General features: G+C 46.5%; 1 protein-coding gene across 5 annotated transcripts in view; it reads left to right on the forward strand.

Annotated features, from left to right (window-relative positions):
- The first annotated feature begins 2,033 nt into the window (after positions 1-2,033).
- Positions 2,034-20,464, forward strand: part of PDGFRA (platelet derived growth factor receptor alpha) — a 37,001-nt gene continuing 18,570 nt past the window's right edge. Inside the window, exons 1-10 of one of the 5 annotated variants that reach the window (XM_018069219.2) lie at positions 2,034-2,410; positions 3,861-4,098; positions 11,796-11,856; positions 13,259-13,573; positions 16,282-16,545; positions 17,275-17,405; positions 18,410-18,581; positions 18,684-18,873; positions 19,366-19,481; positions 19,959-20,085. In XM_018069219.2, the coding sequence (XP_017924708.2) occupies positions 11,808-11,856; positions 13,259-13,573; positions 16,282-16,545; positions 17,275-17,405; positions 18,410-18,581; positions 18,684-18,873; positions 19,366-19,481; positions 19,959-20,085 (1,364 nt within the window). In that variant the 5' untranslated portion in view covers positions 2,034-2,410; positions 3,861-4,098; positions 11,796-11,807. The other 4 variants (XM_018069234.2, XM_018069211.2, XM_018069204.2 and 1 more) reach the window with 4 other exon arrangements.

Raw genomic sequence — 20,464 nt, forward strand, 5'->3', positions numbered from 1 at the left:
GAGTTAGGAACCGAAGTGAAACCTGGGCTGAATCAGCAGAAGAGATGCTTTGATTTCAGAGACAAAATTTTTCATTTGTGTCACAGGAGGAATTTATCTCTCTACTTTGCTTACAACATGCCACATACTCCCAGCTCCTGAGCCCGGCTCGGGGCCGGGCTGGACCTGCGGGGCTGGACCTACAGGGCTGGAGCCCTTAGACTGCCGGGAGTGAGAGAACGGCCTCCCTTCAACGTTCTCTCCAAAGCCGGTCGATCGCTCAATGAACCGCAGAGGCAGCAGCGGCCGGCGGGGTGCAGTGCCCCTGCCAGGCCCGGCTGGGCTGGCTGCTCCCGCGGGCTCCGGTGCCCTCTAGTGTCGCGGGCGGCGGCACCGACCCCCTCGACCGGCGACGAACGCACCCCGCAGGCGCCCGCAGCCTCGACTCTGCCTCGGCTCTGCCTTCCCGCCCGTCGGAGCAGCACCGGGGCTTGGGGCTCCCCACCTGGGGGCTGGGGTGTCGGAGTGGAGAGGAGCGCGGAGCCAGGCGCCGGCGAAAGGCTAAGAGGGGTAACGCCTTGCTTTACCTCACCCCTAAACTTGGTTCAGGCTGCTTCTGGTCCAAAGCGGGCTATCTGTTCTGCCGCAGTGAAAAAAACGTCAGGGCGGGAGCAAAAGGAAAAACAAAGCCTGTTTTTCAAAGAATAAGGCTTCCACGGCTGTTCTGGCATCTTTTAACGTCAAGAGCCAAACGCAACAATAAGAGGAAAACAGCTCGACGTCGTTGCAGCAGCGACCTCAGTGGGAAAACGACGGGCACGGGGAACTACCATAACCAACCATGTGGGGAATAAAAATAAAGGCTAGAGAGGGCAGGCTGGGCAAAGTTATTTCTTTTGTCTGGCTCCCTGGCTTCCCGGTGACACGGGACCCCTGCTATTCAGAGCCAAATTCTGTTGAACAAACAAAATGAGGGAATCTGTATTTGTGGAAATACGAAAAGATTAAAAACCTGGTAGGACTACAGATGTACACAGGGCCCTCCCGCCAGCAGAGCACATCTCTCGGAGGGGCTCGGGGCCTTGGCGGTCGCCTGACTAGGTCCCCGTCTATTTCAGGAAGCCCTCGCCACTGAGTTCGCCTGCCCCCGCGGCAGATGTGAGCACGGATTTATAGCGACAAGTTATGATAGGTCGCTCTGTTTTCTCTCTGTCTCAGGGGTTTGAGGGCTCTCTGCTCCACGCTGTAGCTGCTCTTCACCAGGCAAGGGTTCCTGCTCTAAAAGGTAAAAAGGGTGACTCCCATTCCGTGCGTCGCTGAACGTGGGTAACGATAATCAAACCCAGACATGTTTTCCCATCCAGTCAAAAGGCTGCGGCCCCACGGCGGGCCTTCCCGCGGGGCCCTCTCGCCTGCACCGTCCCGCCGGTGGCCGCTCGGACCCCACGCGAGCCACCCATTGCATTGTCCAATAGGCTCAGCCAGCCAACCGCTTCACGGTTCACCCTTGGGAGAGAGCCGCAGGAAAGAGCTTATTAATTGCGACAAATTGGGATTTCCCCAGGGAGGAGAATGCTGAGCAGGGCGGCTCGAAAGTTACCAGCCCCTCTGGAAGCCTCCGAGAGCCGAGCGAGCCGCCCTGCAATAACCCGCCCCGTCAGTGCCCCCGATGCCCGGCTTCTGCCGGCGCCGCGGGCCCGGGAGCGGGACATACACCCACCCATCCAGGCCAGGGGGTAGGTTGGGAGCATAAACAGGCGAGAGCTGCTCTAGCTCGGGCACCGCAGTTTTGTTTAAGACGTGTGCAGCTTCCATCTGTTGCCACATAAACATAGGCTAGCGGGATACTTTATGCTCCAGCCCTTCAGGAAAGGGGAAGGCGGGAGGAGAGGGGGCCGCAATGGTAAAAAGTTCCCCCACCCCCAGCTTGTCCTCTCGCTAACCCCACGTCCCCCGCGCCTCTCTGGACGGGACCCCCCTGCACCACACAGGGCGGGGGGCAGAGCTCAGCAGACGTCCCGGAGGGTTTATTTTAACTACCACCTCCTCTGCGCGGAACCAATCCATAGACACCACCGATACTGAGGAGGGGGATCGGCCCAACGACGAGAACCGGCAGAGCCCACCTCCCGCCGGCTCGGTCCTTGTCGGGGCGGCGGGCATGGGGACGGCGCAGCCGGGCCCTTAGCGTAGGGAAGGGAAAAGTATCACCGCTCCCCAGAGGGGGGTCTGGGCGACGGGACACCGCCGTCCCTGTCCCCGCAAAGCCGTCGGGCCCCCGCCTGCAGCGCCAGCCTGGCCTGGCAGATAGCTCTGCCAGTCCCTCAGTTTGCAATTTTTATTTTTCGTTGGGTCTTGTGAGATCCCACGTGGAAGCCGTTAACGACCTCTCGATAATGATCATGACAAAGGCATTATTCAAATGAGCCAGGTAATTGCAACCAGAAGGCGCCTCCTCCCCTTTCATTTTGCTCCTTTCTTTTCGCAAGAGTAACTCTCGCATTACATCCCATCCTGATGATACTTCGCCAGGAATCACCACCTCTGCCCCGCACGTTAAACCAGACACGCTCACGCCGATACATCAAGGACCGAATCCTGCAAGATCGCCTCGAGGCGCACAGACAGTTGACGCTCATCTTCGCGGGGCTTATATTTGCGAGACCTCACAGCTCTGATCCAAGTCATGATAGAACATTTCCCTCCACAAATTAAGGGGTTCAGGCTACTAGGTACGCTTGCCCTCCCAGATGCAGAGTTCCAGGGTGCAGTGTGAGTTTTTCCCGCCCGTGTTTTTTGGTTGTTTAGTTTTGGATTTTGGTTTATTTTGTTTTGTTTTGGTTTTGGGGGATTTTTTTTTTTTTTTGCCATACTTTTGACTCACTGGGAGCCTGTTGTTTATTCACAAGCATTACGGTATCCTGTTAGCATTCCGACCAGGGGCTGCTCACAGTTCTGACTCCGATGATTTCCTGGAGGAACATGTGGAAGCAATAGCGGGGTTGTGCACTCACCCGAGCCGTGGATGCACTAGTGGAGGGCGTGCAAAGGGCCGGGAGCACCACCGGGGACCCTGCGAGCCCAGCCAGGGGTACCCCAGCCTGAGCGCGGTTCCATGGGAGTCGGTTCTCGTTTCTGTACCCATTCCCTCCGGGGCATCTTCGCTTCAGAGGCTTAATTCTGCTTCACTTAGTAAAGAGAAAAACCACTGGATCCTGGCTCTTGACTTTGAGAACAAACTTTTCTTTTGTTTAATATTAAAGGGGAAAAAGAGATGCGGGTGGTGGTGATGCCACATTGGGGAGGGGAGGAAGCAGGAGAAGCCCTGGGGCGCAGATCTGGGGCCGGTACCCTCCCCAGGAGGCAGGCGGCGCGCAGGGACCCGCTCCGCTCCGCTCCGCTCCGTTCCTGGGGCTGCACTGCCCCCTTTCCCGCGGCCGCCGCATCGCCTCGTCCCGCCGGCCGCGCTCGCCTCGCTCCGCACGGAGCCTACAGCAGGAGGACGGCAAGGGCAGCTCCCCGGCAGCTCCCTCGGCCACCCCTTATCACCAGCAGATAGCGACGGCCAACAAAGCAGAGATACCCAGCTCTGATTCCCCGGCGGGGATCAAAGCTCCGTCTGGAGCGTGTTCAAACAGGACGGGCTCGGACGTGCACTGCCCGCGCCTCCGCCGGCACCTCTGGCCCTTGCCGTGCCCCTGATTTGGTTATTACTAGGGTCTGTTTGCGCTGGGAAAAGCGAAGGCAGAGACGAAGAGAAGAGCGTTCTCGGTCCCGTCGGAGCTGCGGGGTTTGGGGGGGCTGGCTCCTGCTGAAGGTTACCTTTCGTTGTGTCTTTCATTCATAAATGTTAGTAATTCGTCTCTCCCTCTCTCTCTCAGTGCTTCCTGCTCCTGGCTGGCTCACGGCCGTCCATCCATCTCTCTAGCCCAAGCCCGAGCTCAGTGGTGTACAAAGGACAGGAGGAAGCCGCGAATTCGTTTCCAGATCAAACTCCCCGTCCATAAACTCGCACTGTGACCGTGGACATCGAGCTCGGCACCAGACCCACCGTCCTGGAGGGTCTGAGGCTCATTCATGAAACTGGGAGCTCTCTGAGTTTTCATAAAAGTTTTTTGGGTTGGTTTTTTTTTTTTTTTTTTTTTTTTTTCTCCCCCTGCAGCGCAAAAACTCCCCGCTTCCCCCTTTCCTCCCCCTCGCCCCTGCCATATGGCTAACCTCCCCCTCCCCTGCGAGCCTGGTGAAATCTGGAGGCAGAGACTGGCCCCCCTGCCTGCGTAAGAGCCTCCCGCCGGCGCGCCCGCCTCCGGCCGCGGGGCTGGGGGCGCCGGGCGAGCCAGGACAGCTCTTATTCTGAAGGGGCCTGAGGGGGGCTTCATTTCCTGACAGCTATTTACTTAAAGCAAATGATTAGTTTTGGAAGGATGGACTATAACATTGAATCAATTACGGAACGCGGTTTGTGAGACCATTACAGTCAGATCGGGAGGGAGGGCAAGCGGGAGGGAAAGAGCGCGGCTGAGCGGGGAAAGTCACAAAAGACGTGGACATATTTTGGATGTTTTACAATCTGCAGGATTGGGGCTGCGGATTGTAAAGGAGAAGGTAAGAGGTGAGGAGCAGTTTCCCCACCTTTTTCTTTTTTACACCTTTACTCTCACTTTTTTTTCCTGATTTATCTTGTTATTTTTTCTTTATTTATTTGTCAGGGGGGTAACTTTTTTTTCTTTTTTTTTTTTTCTTTTTTTTTTTTTCCCCTTTTTTTCCCCCCCTCGATGCTCTGAGATAGGCGTGGGGCTTCTTCCCGCAGGGCGCAGTCGGCGGGCGCTGGCGGCCCCGTGGAGGGGAGCGGGGAGCCGGCGCTGCGCCGGCCGTCGGGGTGCGGCGGCGAGGAGCGCGGGCAGCGCTAATGACAAACACATTGGGACGGCGGGGGCCACCGCGCCGCATTCCTGCCGCGGGGGTGGGAGCGACCTGCCGGGGCTCCGTGGGCAGCGGCGGTGTCCGCCCCGTGGGGGGGAAAGTGGGAAAGCGCACCGACAAAGTAAGCGGCTCCCTCTCTTCTCGCATCCCTCGCTTCCTTCACCCCGCTGCTCACCCGTCCCTTCCCCCACCCTTTGTTTTTCACTACCTTCCCCTCTTCAGACCCCCTTTCTCACCTCATTCCCCCTGACCCAGTAGCCTAAAATGCCCCGAGATCCCGAGCACGTACACAACACCCCCAAGGCGACCCGATCTCCATCCCTGCGAGCCCCGTCTTTTTTTTATATGTCTCAGCAACAGGGAAGATGCTGAATTTAGGCAGGGCTGGTACCTGGAGATTTTCCAGCTTACAGTCCCTCTCGCAACGGGAGCGCCAGCCCTGCCGCATGTCCCGCCGGATTGCTGGACCGCACTGCCTCCTACCCCGGGGGAGGGCAAAGTCTTCGCGGCCAACTTTTGGATTTTGTTAAGCGCGGAGTTGCAAACTTGCCAGCCTCTGCCAGGCTGGAGTCCCCTGGAAAAGTCCTAGGAGCAAGTAGGAAATGGCTTTTTGGCTGTCCGCGGTATTGCTCAACATTTTTGGACGCGGATCCCGCAGCTCAGGAGCCGTTCCAGACAACAGGACTTGGACAGCTTTTTCTGGAGCCAGCAGCGACAGATCTAGGGAGGCAGCAGCAGTCCCGGGGCGCAGCCGCCAGCCCCCGGGGCTCGCCCGCACCCCGTCGGGGAGGAGGCTGCGATGCCGAGGCGGGGCGATGCCCTGGCCCCCACCCGCGCCGGGAGCATGTTTCCAGCGCCCCATCGACGGCATTTTCGGCGCGTCTCTTGCAAACCTCCGGTTTCCTAGCGCTCCTCCGGGGCCCAAGGCAGCATGCCCGGGGAGGGCTGGGCATCGCCTCGGCCCTTACGGGGACCGACGGACCCGTTCCCGGGGCTGCAGAAACATCGCTCTCTCTTGGTCCCACAGCTCCCAGGTGTGGCACCACGTCTGTCCCCCGCCACACCCTCTCCAGACCCCGCGCCCTCTGGGTTCATGCTTCACCTGAGGGAGAGGGCTGGAGAAGAAGCACCGGGTCGTAGCTCCGTAGGGAGACACGTCTTTGCTCTGCTCCTCTCCGTCTCCCGTACTTTTCTTTTCCTGGCTACCTCGCATTAGAAAAAAAAAAAGTCTCTCCAGCTTGGCAAAGGTTTTCCTATTGTTTCCCAGACAAACAGCGAAGTGGCTGGGAGCTGCCATCTCTGCTAGGTTTGCTCAGTGTCTTGGGCAGCCTTTGATCTGCAGCGGCTCCAGCCGTCGGGCCCGCCGAGGGGCGGCGGACCGAACAGGAGTCGCGGCGGTGCCGTTTCCCCGCTCCCTGGGGGCTGCTGCCTGGGTTCCCCGCGGGCAGACAGGGTCTGTCAAGCGCCTGCAGCCTGATGGGGGCTTGAGGGTGTGAACGTAACCCCACCACCACCATCCACACCCCAGTCCCGGCTGGCTGTAGAAGGCCGCTGTCTCCCCGACGGGACACACAGGGAAGCGGGGTGGCTTGTTATGCTCTTGGCGTCTCCCAGGGCCGATGCAGAGCCCAGCTGGGTTCCCAGCTCAACTGACTAAACTCTGTGTCCTTGGATGGGGCAAGAGACAGGATCAAAACAAGGAGACAGGCATCAAAGATTCCTCTGTCATCGGCTGATCAAAATCTGAACTGTGAAGATCCGACTTTTAACTCTGGATCTAGAAATGATCTAGAAAGATCTCCCAGCAAGGGACTTCGGGTTTAGCTTCTAGTTAACAATAAGCATTTTAGAACGGCCTCAGCTAAACAGCGGTTCAGCCAACCTCAAAGCTTGGAAAAAAAAAGTTTGAAGAAAAATGAGACCTCACAAAACACTGGGATTTAGGAGTCCACAAGTAAACCAACTCTGTCAGTCTGCAGGCACTGTCTCGCTGCTTCTAAAACAGATCCCTTGTTCTGGTACTCTTCTCCAGGCACTGAAGAGCAGGAGGTGTGCCAGTCCAGTTGCCATCGGGCATTGGGGCTATCTTTACTGTTGATAGCTTGTTAATGTATGAGAAATCTTCATGTGGCTCTGAGGGTAATATATAAGTATTAGGTTTCAAGAAAGCAGGAAGTAATAAATATTTTAATAAAATACCTCTCTTCTGTACTGCAGCATCGAGCTAGGATTCAAGCACAATGAATAGACAGAAGAAGTCTTGCATAGTGCAGACCTCGCTGGTTATTTCCAACTATACCAGTTGGTCTAAAGAATGAGGCTTAAATGTATAACTTGATATAATCCTTGCCTTGCTTTCGTTCTTAGTTCATCATGACCACAATGGCACTTTCGCACGTGAGCACTAAAATTTTTAATAGAAGATGTTTTCTTTGCTTCTTTTAAAGACTTAAAGACACAAGAATGGTTTCTGAGAGGTGATTTTTCTTGGTAGTAGGCAAGAATTGCTGATAATTTAAAAAAAATCCCCAAACCACAAAGCCAACTGTCCTTTCTCTCCCTCTTGCCTTGCTCTCCTGCTTGACTCATTTCTTTCAAGCTAATAAGGCTTTACATGGGCACCCAAGGGAATAGTTTACAACAGCTAGGCTTCCTAGCTCCTGTGGTCAACAGATATGGATAGTTTTTTCCACACAATGCTTCTTAACACATGAGTTAGGATCTGACGTGTTCTTTGATTCTGAGAACACAAGTAAGGTGTACTCCTTGGAAGTGACACTTTTGGTGTTGGTGGGTTTGTTTGTTTGTTTGGTTGGTTTGGTTTGATTTATTTTTTGTTTGTTTTCTTTTCTGTTTGCTGAGACAGTCTGGAAAATCCTCTTTGGATCAAGTGGGAAAATTTAGACTTTGCAATTTCCCCTCCCACCTTTAGCTTCTAAACTGAGGGACTCTTTCCTTGAGGGTTAGGCTGAAGAATTGGGGCTGACTAGAGGGCAACTATTGCCATATGTAGGAGCCCAGCACTGGACTATTCTTGATGCATAGTTATTTCTTGGGCTTTTCTTGATGCATAGTTTCTCCTATGTACAGGCTATGCTGGATTCAAATACTTGTAAAGGGATGAGGAACAAACCTCATTTTTGGAGAATGTTTATACCAGTCTTTTTCACTGAAGACTTTTTCTTTTGTTGTTTAAACCTTTTGCCAGTGAAACCTTCAGAGCCACATGTTACTGCTGCAGGGCAGCGCTGCTCTTGCAGACAGTTGAGTTTGCAATCTGGGAATTGAGAACCAAGAAACGTTTCAGGAGGTCCTGACTGAACATTTACATTCAGATGCTGACAAACACCGCAAGATGGAAATATTTCTTTCTTTTCTTAGGCTTCCCTTAACTCTTCCTGGAAAAGATCAGTTTTCCCAGAAGGACAGGCTGCCACTCTGACAAAATCACCACTGAAATTACCCAGCCCTCTCATAGCAAGGGTAATCATCTCATTACATGCCAAGATCTGCAACCCAACTGTTCTATCCCTTATGTAAATATAGAGCAGTTTGGTTTTATTTTATTTTTTTTTTTATCACATGAAATTAAAATGCAAGAATTTTGAATTTTAAGTTGATCTAGGAGACCTAGATTTTTAGATTCTCTCTGGTCCGTTGGAGACTAGCGTTGCATTCTATTGGACAAGAAATTTGGCTCTATATTGTGGATCAACATTGCCATCATGTGGCCAAGAGGATGAACTGTAGTGACTGGGTAGCTGGCAGGAAATCAGCCCAGTAGTTTGCAGTGTTCTGGTAGATGGACTAGTTTTCTCTCTTGAAAGAGGTCTTCCGTTAATTTACAGCAGTATGAAAAAAATGTATACCATTGGCTCTTCTGGTTCCTCTTCCTTTCTTTCTCTTTAGGTCATGTAGAACAATCACCTAGGAATATAATAATTTTTTAAACACATATTTCCATTGGCTTTCTGGACATTGATTTTACCTTTTCTTCTGTGGTACAGTCAATGAAACCTGACTTGGTAGTAAACCAGCACTTGACAGTTAGTGTTTGGAAAACTGACTCCTCGCTGATAAGTTCTTCAGATGTTATTTTTCTGGGTTTTTTTTGGTTTGTGTTTGGTTGGTTGGTTGGTTTTGGGGGTTTTTTTATCACTAAAGAGCACAAGAGACATACCAGGATTTCAGTCAGATCCTTTGAAAACTTATATAAATCCAATGACTCTTTTACCCTGGGCAATCCCCTGCAAAGAATCTGGCAAAGCTCTCATGGCATCACTTAGCTTTTACTCTACGTGTCCATGTTTATGTATTAGCTAGCAAAGTCCAAGGTATGCAGAGAATTAAGGTTGGCTCAAACTTACATTGTATATGTTCTGTTAATACTGGGTTTCAGCTTGCATAAAGCTACAGGCTTCAGTGAGGCTACACCAAGTTATGGATTGATGGACCAGTGTTAGGAACTGAACCTGATGTGCTTATCCAGGGCTGAGATTTGGATAGTTGAGGACAAAGATAATTGATCTGCCATAAGGAAGGTAAAAACTAAATAAGTGCACACAAAAATGTATGCGATTGTAAATAAACAAAACCAGGATAACTGTCCCTGCTTGGTGTTGTGGGCATGAACAAACTCTCTCACGCCCTAAAGTGTGAAATTGCGCCTATGTTAAACCTTGAGTCTGGCAAGAATGTGTGAGGATATGCTGGTGATGGGACTTCATCATGCTTAAGTCAGATTCATGATACAACTAAATTCAGTTAAAATAGATTTTGAATACAGATGACGGTGAATCCTCAGTACATTATTCTGTCTTTCACAGTGAGGAAGTGTTGCTTTGGTCTTGATGACATTAACAGGTCATTGAGGAAAGATCAAAGCTCTGGGTTGTGAAAGAATAGCCAGATGGAGAAAGCAAATTAAGTTAAGTCACTGTGTTTTTAAACTAGGTTGAGACAATCCTTGATTTCAGCAACAGCCTAACCAAGACAGCAAGTTCAAAACAGCACTTTGTAAATGCCATCACGTTTACTTACTTACACCAGTAAGTCATGGGGCTTCAGTCCTCGCTTACACACACAGCTCTGCAGCAATACTAGTCCACTTCAGCAGAGCTTCTGGTATGCAAAAGATAAGCTAGCTTTGTTTTTTCTCCTCCTGTGCTGCATCACTTGCACTGAACAGTCTGGTAAAACAACACAAAAGGAGGAGAATGCTGTGTTTTCAGAGAGAAAAGGGAGGGAACTTGGCGGACAGTGAGGTAACATGGGTCTTGGAAGGCTAGGAGTTAGATCAATTAAGCAGACCATGGTAAGTCTTTAAAGAGTTACAGTGGGTTACTTTATCAGAAAAAATTACAGGATATGAATGTGCTAAAAATGAGTAAGGAAGCAGAAACTGAGGGAATTCTTTGATATCCAAGAGTCTGCTATCAATGAGACACAGATACATAAACACATGGCAATTATTGTCAATTGAAGAATCAGGCAAAAGGCCTTGTCTCTGCTGAAATATTTTTAGCTGAATTTCAGAAATGGTTTGTACATGTTTTTGAGGCTTGCAGTTTGTAAGTCTTGTAATCCTGCTTCTGAGACCTTTATGTTTGATTTGAGTATCAAATACTTTTGCTTTGCAATGAGTGCTGTCTACTCCACAGATTGACAGAGGAAAGCAGGACTAATTCAGAAACACTCCTCGGCATGTCGTAAGCATTGAACTCCCACACGGCAATGCCAGAGTTGTAACAACTAGTTGCACCTACATGTTTTCCTGTCTCAGCATCAGGAACTGAATACTAGAGGATGAATAGAAACTCTCCAGAACCTTTGAAAAGCAGCTTCTGTCTTGGCACATCATCCTTTATTTAACTCCTGTCTGTGTTTCAGGTTAGAGGCTCTTCCATGCAGTGTTTTTTTAATTTATATTGTCTTTTGGCCAAATCCAGTTGCTACTAAAGTTACCAACAGAACATCTGTTGATTCCAATGGGAGTAGGGATTGTAGGAACTTCTCCTTTAGAAATTACCTAGCAGGATGCTTGAGGGTTTTATGTAGAAATGTCGTTAGCTGGCACAAAAATTACATAGATGCTTACTGCTGTTGTTGCTTCTACAAGAGAGATGCCTTAGGATTATGTGTTTGAAAGCTGAAATAATTGCATGTGATCTATGACTCTCCACACTGTTGGGGAGAAGAGATGTTGTATGAGTAGCAGTGCTGGCCTACAGTCTGTCGTGGATTTATTTCATTAGAAAATTTCAGCATATGTTTTAAATAGCATGTTGCTTGATCAAGGGAATTCCTGCTAAATAGGCAATAAGCACCATTGTATTCTGTAAGCTATATATATACACATGTACAATGGCAAAACAGAAATATCACTCGGGATTGTACTATTTGTAATAAGAGTGGTTTTCAAATGTGCTTTTTCTCCCATAAAAACCACTTGCAGCTGAAAGGTCAACTTGCTGCCTGAAGCTGTTGCGTCCTCATTGATGCCTGCAAGAGAGCTGTCTCTGTGCAGAGGTGTTTCTGTAGGCTCAGTCTTGGAGGCAGTAGTGGGCAGCAGAGCTGCTTGCAGGGCATTTGAAAGGGGATATACTGGGACCTGGTTCCATACATTGGAACTTGTTTCGTTACACTGCCAGTTGAAAGAAGGGGTTATGGTGCCTTAGCTGCCTGTAGTCTGTGGCCACATGTATCTCATGGGCAATGGTGTGAGTCTCAATGGGCTGTGGGTGTGAGCTGGGGTCCCTGGGTCATTTCTCTTTGTGGCACCATGAGGAGTGGTGGGAAGCTGTACTTGGGCATTGCAGAAGAGGGGTCCTGCTAAGTCTTATGCAGTTATCAGTCCATTAACTGGCTCTCTTTCCTTCTCCTTTCTGTTTCAGTTGTTGGCAGCTATGGGTACTTCCCCACGGATGTTCCTGATCCTGGGATGTTTTCTTACAGGTAATGTTTCTCAGTCCTCTAAGCCTCTCCACCCCTAATTCTTAATAAATTTATATTTAAACTTGCTTTTATTCTGCCCATAATAACAAATACCAAATGGTTGCCAGCTGGCTACAGACGTGGTTTTTCTGCCTTTTCCTTAGGTAAGCTAAGACAAGACCTACTAAGAAGGCAGTACTTTTGCTGGCCCACGTTTGTCACTTCGGCACTCCTATGCTGCTGTAACCTCCTCCCACCCAATTCTTCTGACTGCGCAGGGAAAGTGAGCCTGCCTACCTCCAGCTGTCCCCAGTGCCCTGCTGGGGTTTCTGCAGCAGCATGGTGCAGGCGGGGCTGCCTGTGTGGGCTTCCCGCATCCTCCCACTCTGCACCACTGAACCGCACTCGCCTGCCCAGCTCCCAACATCTGCCGAGTGAATGGGGATAGGAGGGGAGGGCAGGCTTTGCCACAGGCTGCCAAATATAGAAAGGGCCTGTAGACTGAGGTAACTTTGTGCAGGAGTGGAAAATGGTTTCAAAGACAGTCTGGAGTCCTGATGCTGATTTATTGCTGAGTGGCAATTTCACACTGTGAGCCTAGGTGCTTGTTTATCATGGACTACCCTATCTGCTTTGTACAGATCGTTTGGTAGACTGAAACACCAAATGTATTTGCTTGGTGAATTCCCCATTCTTTTAGGATGTAGATACTGTAATTTTCCTTTTGGATTTGGATCTGTTATGAGCCCACCTACAAATTACCTAGACTTGCAAACCTGAGCCTGTAATTGGAGATTGCATCTGAAAACCAGTGCCATCTACAACATCTAGTTCAGTGGATTGCAGTTTTATCTGGCTATAAAACTGTACATTTTGGCTAGAGGTAGACCCAATGCACAACTTTTCAGTCTAAGCCCCTGCTCTGGCCCTCTGCACAAATAGGAATCAGATGTAAAGTGCAGGTGTTAGTCTTGGGAAGTTGTGTTCAACTTTCAGCTGTGAGCTTACTCGAAGGCTAACAGGACTGCTGGCTTCCTGATCATGTCTGTAAGAAGCTGTGAGATACCTGTAACAAACAGCCAGGGTGTGGGATTCACTGGTCTGCAATAAAGCCTGCCCACCTTTGGGGCTGGAAAGCTAATGTGTGAATTGGGAGCTATCTCTAACTTAACCTCTGTCTGTCTTTCACCTCTTGATTTGACAAACAGAAGTCAGCAAGCAAACACTTAACATTTCAAAGGAAAGCCATTTGCCATCCCTTGGGCAAAGCTCTGCCTTTTGACAAGGGCAAATTTCCTGGGACATCAGCAGATCTGAAATAGTCAGAAAAATAGCTGCTCTGGATCCTGTCTGCTTCCTTTCACGTCCCCATGCTGAGGCTGTTCTGTGTGTTCATATGATATTTATTTGTGTCTTTTTGCAGGACCATTCTTAACATTTTGCCAGCTTCCTCTGCCGACTATTGTTCCCAATAGGAATGAAATGGTGGTACAGCTGAATTCCAATTTCACACTCAAATGCTCTGGAGACAGTGAAGTGAGCTGGCAGTACCCAGTGACCGAGGGAAGTCACAGGATAGACATTAGACATGAAGAAAACAACAGTGGCTTCTTCGTGACAGTGCTTGAAGTAGTAAATGCCTCAGCTGCTCATACAGGCTTGTATGTTTGCTATTATAACCACACACAAGTGGAGGATGGGGAAGTGGATGGGAAGGACATCTACATCTATGTGCCTGGTAAGTGCAGGGTGCCAGGGCTGTACTTGCAGGTTTGGATGGGAGAGGTGAACTGTGGATGTTCAGATGAGGTGTATTGCTGGTGGCAATTTTTGTCTCAGAGGAAGAGAAATTGACCCCAAGGCCACTGCCTAACATACAAATCAAGACCAGCCCCTGTGAATCTATGGATATGTTCCTCTGTGTTTTTATGGGCTTTCGCTTTTTTGGTGAGAGTTTTAGTTCCCAAGAACAATGATGAACTCACAAGTTCAGACCTGAGGTCTTCTGACCACCAGGGGCTGGATAGTAGACCTTGGTGACCGGGTCAGCCCAGCTGTATGAGTATGTCCAGCCTTCAGCTTTGCCAGGTTCCCAGGTGGGGATTAGCATAAATGCCAGTCCTTTCAGGGAGGACTTGGATGGATATTTTGGGATGCGTAGGGACTGAATCAGTGCCATGTATGATACTAAAGCAGTTGCCAGATGAGGAAGGCCATATCTTGTTCTTAACCTGAATTAGGCTTGAACTGAGATCTAGAAAAAGCTCAGGTGTCCACAGGGCCTGGGAACAGTAAAGCAATGGAGATGTCTTGGGGGTGACTGTCAGAAGGGTGGGAAAGATGTGTGCTTGCTGGCTGGTCTGATGCAAGATTAAAAGCATGGTGCTACCATGCAGTGCCCTGTAATTTTCAAAGCAAACACAGCCTTCCCAGGCTCTGTGCTACATTTCTCTTTAGTGATGGAAAACCTGTTGCATTCAGAAGAAATGGCATCCCCTCTTTTTGGGAGTGCCTACTCCCAGCATTGCCCTTTCACCCCCTTGTTCAGACTGGAAATCTGCTTAAATGTTTTCCACACTCTCCACCGGATGAAAATCGTTATTGTCATAGCTGAGACAGGCACCAGAGGCTGAGCCATGACCGATGGCCTTTCTGGATGTTTCCTCGGCATTGTCCAGGGTTCAGGGGGAGAGGGGCAATACTGTAGGGCCAGAAAAGATCAAGCCACTTGATTTGCAGCAAATATTCATAATAGGAAACAAAAGAGAGAAGAAGAGACTGCAAATCATCCTGCAAAACTGCAGTGTTTTCTGAAGAAGATGATGTCTATAATGGTAAAGGAGACTCTGGAAGGGGAAAAAGTCAGGAAGCAGTAACAGGATCTGTTTTAAAGGCTGTTTTGCAGTGGCATTAAGTTTTTTCAGTTCATGATTTGTGATTCAAGGACAATGATTCTTCCAAGACTTTTTCTCCATTTCTCACAACAAATGTAAAATCTTCGCATTTGTTCTTGAAGCAAGATGTTTCAGCAGAGTCTGCCAGCTTTACCACGTGTATCTTCATTTCCAAACACCTCTAACCAAATCACCAGAAGAGGTTTTTTTATGTTAAGTAGTCTTGTAATTCACACAGTGAAGGAATATAAAGGCAAGAGATCGAAGATTTCTTCAAGAGGGCTTTTTAGTTTGGTTTTCAAAAGCCTCTAGACATCAGCCTACCAGAATTGCCAGGCAGAGACACCCTGTAATTTTTTCCACTCTCTAACCATCAAGATGTCATAAATGCAAAAACATATCCTTTTCTCCAAATTATAGAGGATGTCTCTGTTTCCACTCTAAACTTTGTCTTTACAATTGTTTTTTCTGCAATGAATTAGGAGGGCAATGGGTGGTAGCAACCCACTTTAGCCAGGGAGGATTACGTTGAGACTTCACACAATATCCTATTTTCACTAACAGCACACAGAGAACCAAACTAGGTGAATCCTGTTTCTGTTTTAAATTACAGTGAGAAAATGAATACATGGAGTTGGCAGTGTCTTTGGAATGGAGCGCTGTGTTTGGAATATTGCTACAAAGAGCCTGCCAGTGCAGCAGAAAGTCTATTGTTGGAGGGATTTGGATTGCTATTTATTAAATTTTATTATAAAGCTTTGCACAGAAGCTTCAGGCTAGCAGGGATTATTTGTTTATTCTGAATGGCCAAATGGAGGGCTGTGCTTTTTATGCATAATGTTATGCAATTATGTTTTAAACTCAGACTTTGGATTGGCTGGGTAGGAAAGTTGGCATGCTTTTTGTTGACTTTAAAAGAAATAAAACTACCAGGTGTTTGTTTGCTTTTTTCCTAGTTGAATACCATATTTTGAAAACCACATGCTGTGACCATAATTAACTATGTCTCATAACTGTAATGTTGGACATGTTAGAAATACATGAAGATAAGTACCTTGAACTATTTTTGATGAAATGTGGCTTTAGTGGCGTTCAACATAAACAACATGAAACTGACTTCTACTTTATTTGACTTGGAAAGTGGTTGGATTTTCATTTTACTTTTATTTTTTTTTCACTGCTTATATGTTGGTTAAAAGACAGTTAGCAATACCATAGGAAAAAAAAATTAACTTAAAATGAGTGAGTTGTGATTAATAACACTTAGCATTTTGGGGGGAGAATCTTTTGCCTTTTTCATCCTGCATCCTGAATTGTCACAAAGTCCTTTCTTGTTTTGTGCTTAGAAGAAATCTCTCACTACATGTCACATCAAATAGCTAAAATGAGATACTGCATTCAGTTAGCAAGCCTTACCTGCAATCTCTGAAAAACTGGGATAATGAACTTTACAAATTTCAGTTATGACCTATAAGTGGCCACTGACATCCAATTCTTGTATGTGGGCTTGCTACAAACAAGACAGTGTAATACTATATCTCGTTTTTTACAGACCCAGACATGCCTTTTGTTCCTTCTATACCGGAAGACCAGTTCATCCTAGTAGAAGAAGGTGATCCCACAGTTATCCCTTGTCGGACAAGTGACCCAGATGCTCAAGTGACTTTAACTGACAGCTTAGACAAGGCTGTGTATGCTTTATATGACACCAAACAAGGCTTCATAGGGAATTTTCCTGCGGGCTCATACACATGCAAAACAGTGGCTAAAGGTGTGGAGTTCAAGTCTGATGAGTTTCTCGTCTATATTATAAGAGGTATCTATTTCTGTTCGTTTAAAATAAAAAGAATAGTTGTGTTCTTTCTTCACACTGTAAGAACCATATTAGCACCAGCAACACACGGTTATATCCCGTTTCCCCAATGATGAGCTCCTTGCTCCTCTGTCAGTATTGCCAGTTACTTAGTTGTGAGTTTACTTACAATTAATTTTAATTTTGATAAGAATAAAGTGTCCCTAACTTTTTCTCCTCTCCCATCTCCTCTCTCTCTCCTAAATGGTTGAAAGAAAAGACTTCTGTAGCCCATGTATTTTCATCTTATTTGCTGAAACATAACTTAAAAGGCTGGCATTTCTCGGTGGCTTTGAATTTTAGAACCTTGTGTGGCCTGAAAAACATCATGATTCAATTACTTTGAAAATGTTTTTCCTGGACAACAAGGGATTCTCAAAGACAGTCACTGATCAGCAAAATGGGAGATTTCTTTTATACTGAATGCCTTTTCACAGGGGCATTTGAGATAGGAACTTCTAATTGAAACTTTATGAGTGGATAATTTCTTTGTGGGATTGAACTTAATGCCTGTACACTTCATCCTTTAAATATTAATTGTTTATATCAGTATAGATCAGCAGTAATTTTACTGAATTTTTCAGATAATTCCTCAGTAGAAGAAGTGAAATGGAAATCTCCTTCTGAAATTGTACCATGTGAAAAGAGCATTCTTTTTAAAACTAAATGAAGTCTCTCTCTCTCTTCTCTTAGCTACTTCACAGCTTCCAGTTGAAATTGAAGCTCTTAAAACTGTCTACAAAACAGGCGAGACCATCGTAGTAACTTGTGTGGTCTTTGACAATGAGGTGGTTAATTTACAGTGGAATTATCCCGGGAAAGTGGTAAATCTCTTTCTTTTTCTTTTTCCCTCAATATTTCTAGTTACTTACTGGGAAAGAGGATGGGGTTGTAATATAGTCTTCTCTTATCTGAATGAGGACAACTGAGGAGGGAAAACAAAGTAAGCTCTTTGAATTTTAAGTTATCATAAAGAAAAGTCAATCCCAAAAGTTAGAGTTTGCTGTTAGTAAGTATGCAAAGCATGAGAGGAAAGTGAGGTATGGCTAGCAGTCCGTCCTCTGAGGATCTGTCTTTCAGGTCTTGTGCTGCTTTGAAAAAAGAAATGTGAAATTGGAAAGATCTAGGTGTGTTGGACATCTCAGTAGAGCTCTACTGCTGAAGGTCTGAACCTCTAAAATGGTTCTCTTAAACTCTGGTTCTCAGGCATAATAAAGGACAATGAAGAATCATATATTCTTAAGTGTTCTTCATTATGCAGGTATAAACTGAAACGACTCTTAGAGTCACTGTAATTATTAACTAATGAGAAACATCTAGTAAGAAAATCTTAAAACTTTTGGAGAACCTTGAAAATTTTCAAACTGGTGTGACATATTTTTGCAGTGAAAAATTTTGTTCAGTGAAACTTGGTTAGAACCCGTCCCAGGCAATTTCAGAGTATCCCATGTAAAAAGTCTGGTCACTGAAGAAACGGAACAATTGAAGTGTACCTGGTTGTGAACACAAATCCCATGTTTTATTTAAGTAAGTTATGAGTCCAAGAGGAAAAATTATTTGAGAAAGTTTTGTTCCACTTTCTGTCTTACACGTCATAGTCCCTGGTATATGCCACCTTTCAAAACTAGCCCAGGAATATGTTTTGTTCCAGCCTCTCATGATAACACGGTCTGCCATTCTCACCATCCTTTTACTCACAGGAGTCTTCTTCTTTTCAATAAATTATTCTTGTTTTGAGAGGAGGCAGAATCTAGCATCTGGTTAGATTATGATGTGTTTTCAGCTCAATTACTTAAGCAAGTTTTTTTTTTTTTTCTCCAAACCACAGAAAGAAAAAGGTCTGATAAAACTTGATGACATCAAAGTCCCATCGCAGAAGCTGGTTTACACCTTGACCATTCCTGAGGCATCAGTGAAAGACACAGGGGATTATGAATGTACTGCTCGGCATGCAACCAAGGAGGTTAAGGAAAATAAGAAAGTAGTCATTACAGTTCATGGTATAGTTTGATTTTAGTGTCCCAAATTACTAATGCATTGGAAAACACCATTCTTGAAAAATGTTGCACAGTGTTGTTTACGCAAGGCTTTTTCCTTTACAGACAAAGGCTTTGTTCACCTGGAGCCTCAGTTTAGCCCTCTGGAAGCTGTCAACCTGCATGAAGTCAAAAACTTTGTTGTTGATGTGCAGGCTTACCCAGCACCAAAAATGTACTGGTTGAAGGATAATGTGACTCTGATTGAAAATCTTACTGAGATTGTTACTAGTTCTAACAGAGTCCAGGAAACAAGGTAAAAACCTTCTGACACTTACTTTGCGATGTTGACTTGAGTTTCCCCCCAAAAACCTGGCACTGCTCCTGCTCTCTTTCCACCTCAGTTTGTTGCTTCTTCTTTAGTGGCATTTAAAAATAATTTGTTTTCTACTCTAAAGGACAATGCGTAATCTGCCTCTTCTTATTCTCTTCATAATACCAACCTCTTCAAGGTCTCTGAGCACTAAACCTATTAATTCCCTTCAACATGTCTGCATACCAATAATGTCTAGCTGTTTCCAGTAAAATCAGAGCTTTGTCAGGTCCCTGCAGAAAATAACTAATCCCACTTCTTTCTCAGTTTTATGTTGGTAGTTATTTACCACTTGAGTAATGACTTCATTTAAAGGCATACTAGAAATGCTAAATGCCACTATGTTATAATCTCAACATACCCAGATTATATGTTTCACCAAAGTGATTTTTCATGCCTGCTTTAAAAGTACAAACAAAACTTGCATTTCTGCAGGTTTAAGAGTGTATTAAAATTGATAAGGGCCAAGGAAGAAGACAGTGGATACTATACTTTGGTTGCTGAAAATGAAGACGAGATTAAAAGATACACCTTCTCCTTGCTAATACAAGGTAAGGAGTCCCACAGACTTTCCCACCATAACTGATGCCACACAGCAAAGACTTGATGCACTTAAACACTGGATTGCCTGGAGTATAGATATAAAAAAGGCATGAACCAGGGTCTGCGGAGGAGTGTGTGTATGCTGGGTCCCTTGAGCTCTTTTACCCTGATCCTGGCTTTCATTTCTGCACTGGCCTTGAGCCAAAAAGAAACTTTATTCTCCCAGCTAAGTTATTCCAGCTGACAGCAGGGCGATAGCTCATTCAGTATGACATGAGGACGTGGCAAAACCGCAGGACTTCTTTTTCATAGCTCTAGCCTAAGATCCAAGCTGTCCTATGGGAGATAAGCACTTCCTGGATGAGTCTGGGTCTCTAGCTATTGCTAAGTTGTTGGCCAAACAACACCTGTCCTGCTTTGAATTTCAAGTTGTTTTTTTTGTAAATGCTGACAAATATTTTAACAAACTCCTGACTCCTTCCCAGTTCCAGCTCTGATCTCAGCCCTTGTGGATGATCACCATGGCACTACAGGTGGGCAGACAGTGAGATGCTTGGCAGAGGGGACCCCACTTCCTGATGTGGAATGGCTGGTTTGCAAGGACATTAAAAAGTAAGAGGAGTGGGTGCTGTCTTACCTAAAATATTATGTGTATCCTCAATTAGCTTAATGTAATTAGTTACGGTACCATGTTTTCCTCATCAAGAGCCAGTAAGTTTTAGATAATTTTTATAATTTTTATTTCTTTTTAGAGGCATGTTGCTTATATTTCAAGAGAGGTTGCCTGTGTCCTTCCTATTACATCTTATAGGAGAAGAAACAGTGCATCAATTCAGCAGGTTTATCTCACAGAAACTTTGTGTTCAATAAGCCAAGTTTGTGGATTTCACAGTCCTGGTTTGAGTAAGGACCTTGAGAAGTAGCTGTCCCTCCACACAGGGAGTTTTTTTAGTTTCCCAGATAGTTCAGTCTGCCTCATTAACACTGTTGT

This window comes from Manacus vitellinus, unplaced genomic scaffold (genome assembly GCF_001715985.3).
Source record: "Manacus vitellinus isolate BGI_N305 unplaced genomic scaffold, ASM171598v3 scaffold_0_pilon, whole genome shotgun sequence".
Lineage (NCBI taxonomy): Eukaryota > Metazoa > Chordata > Aves > Passeriformes > Pipridae > Manacus > Manacus vitellinus.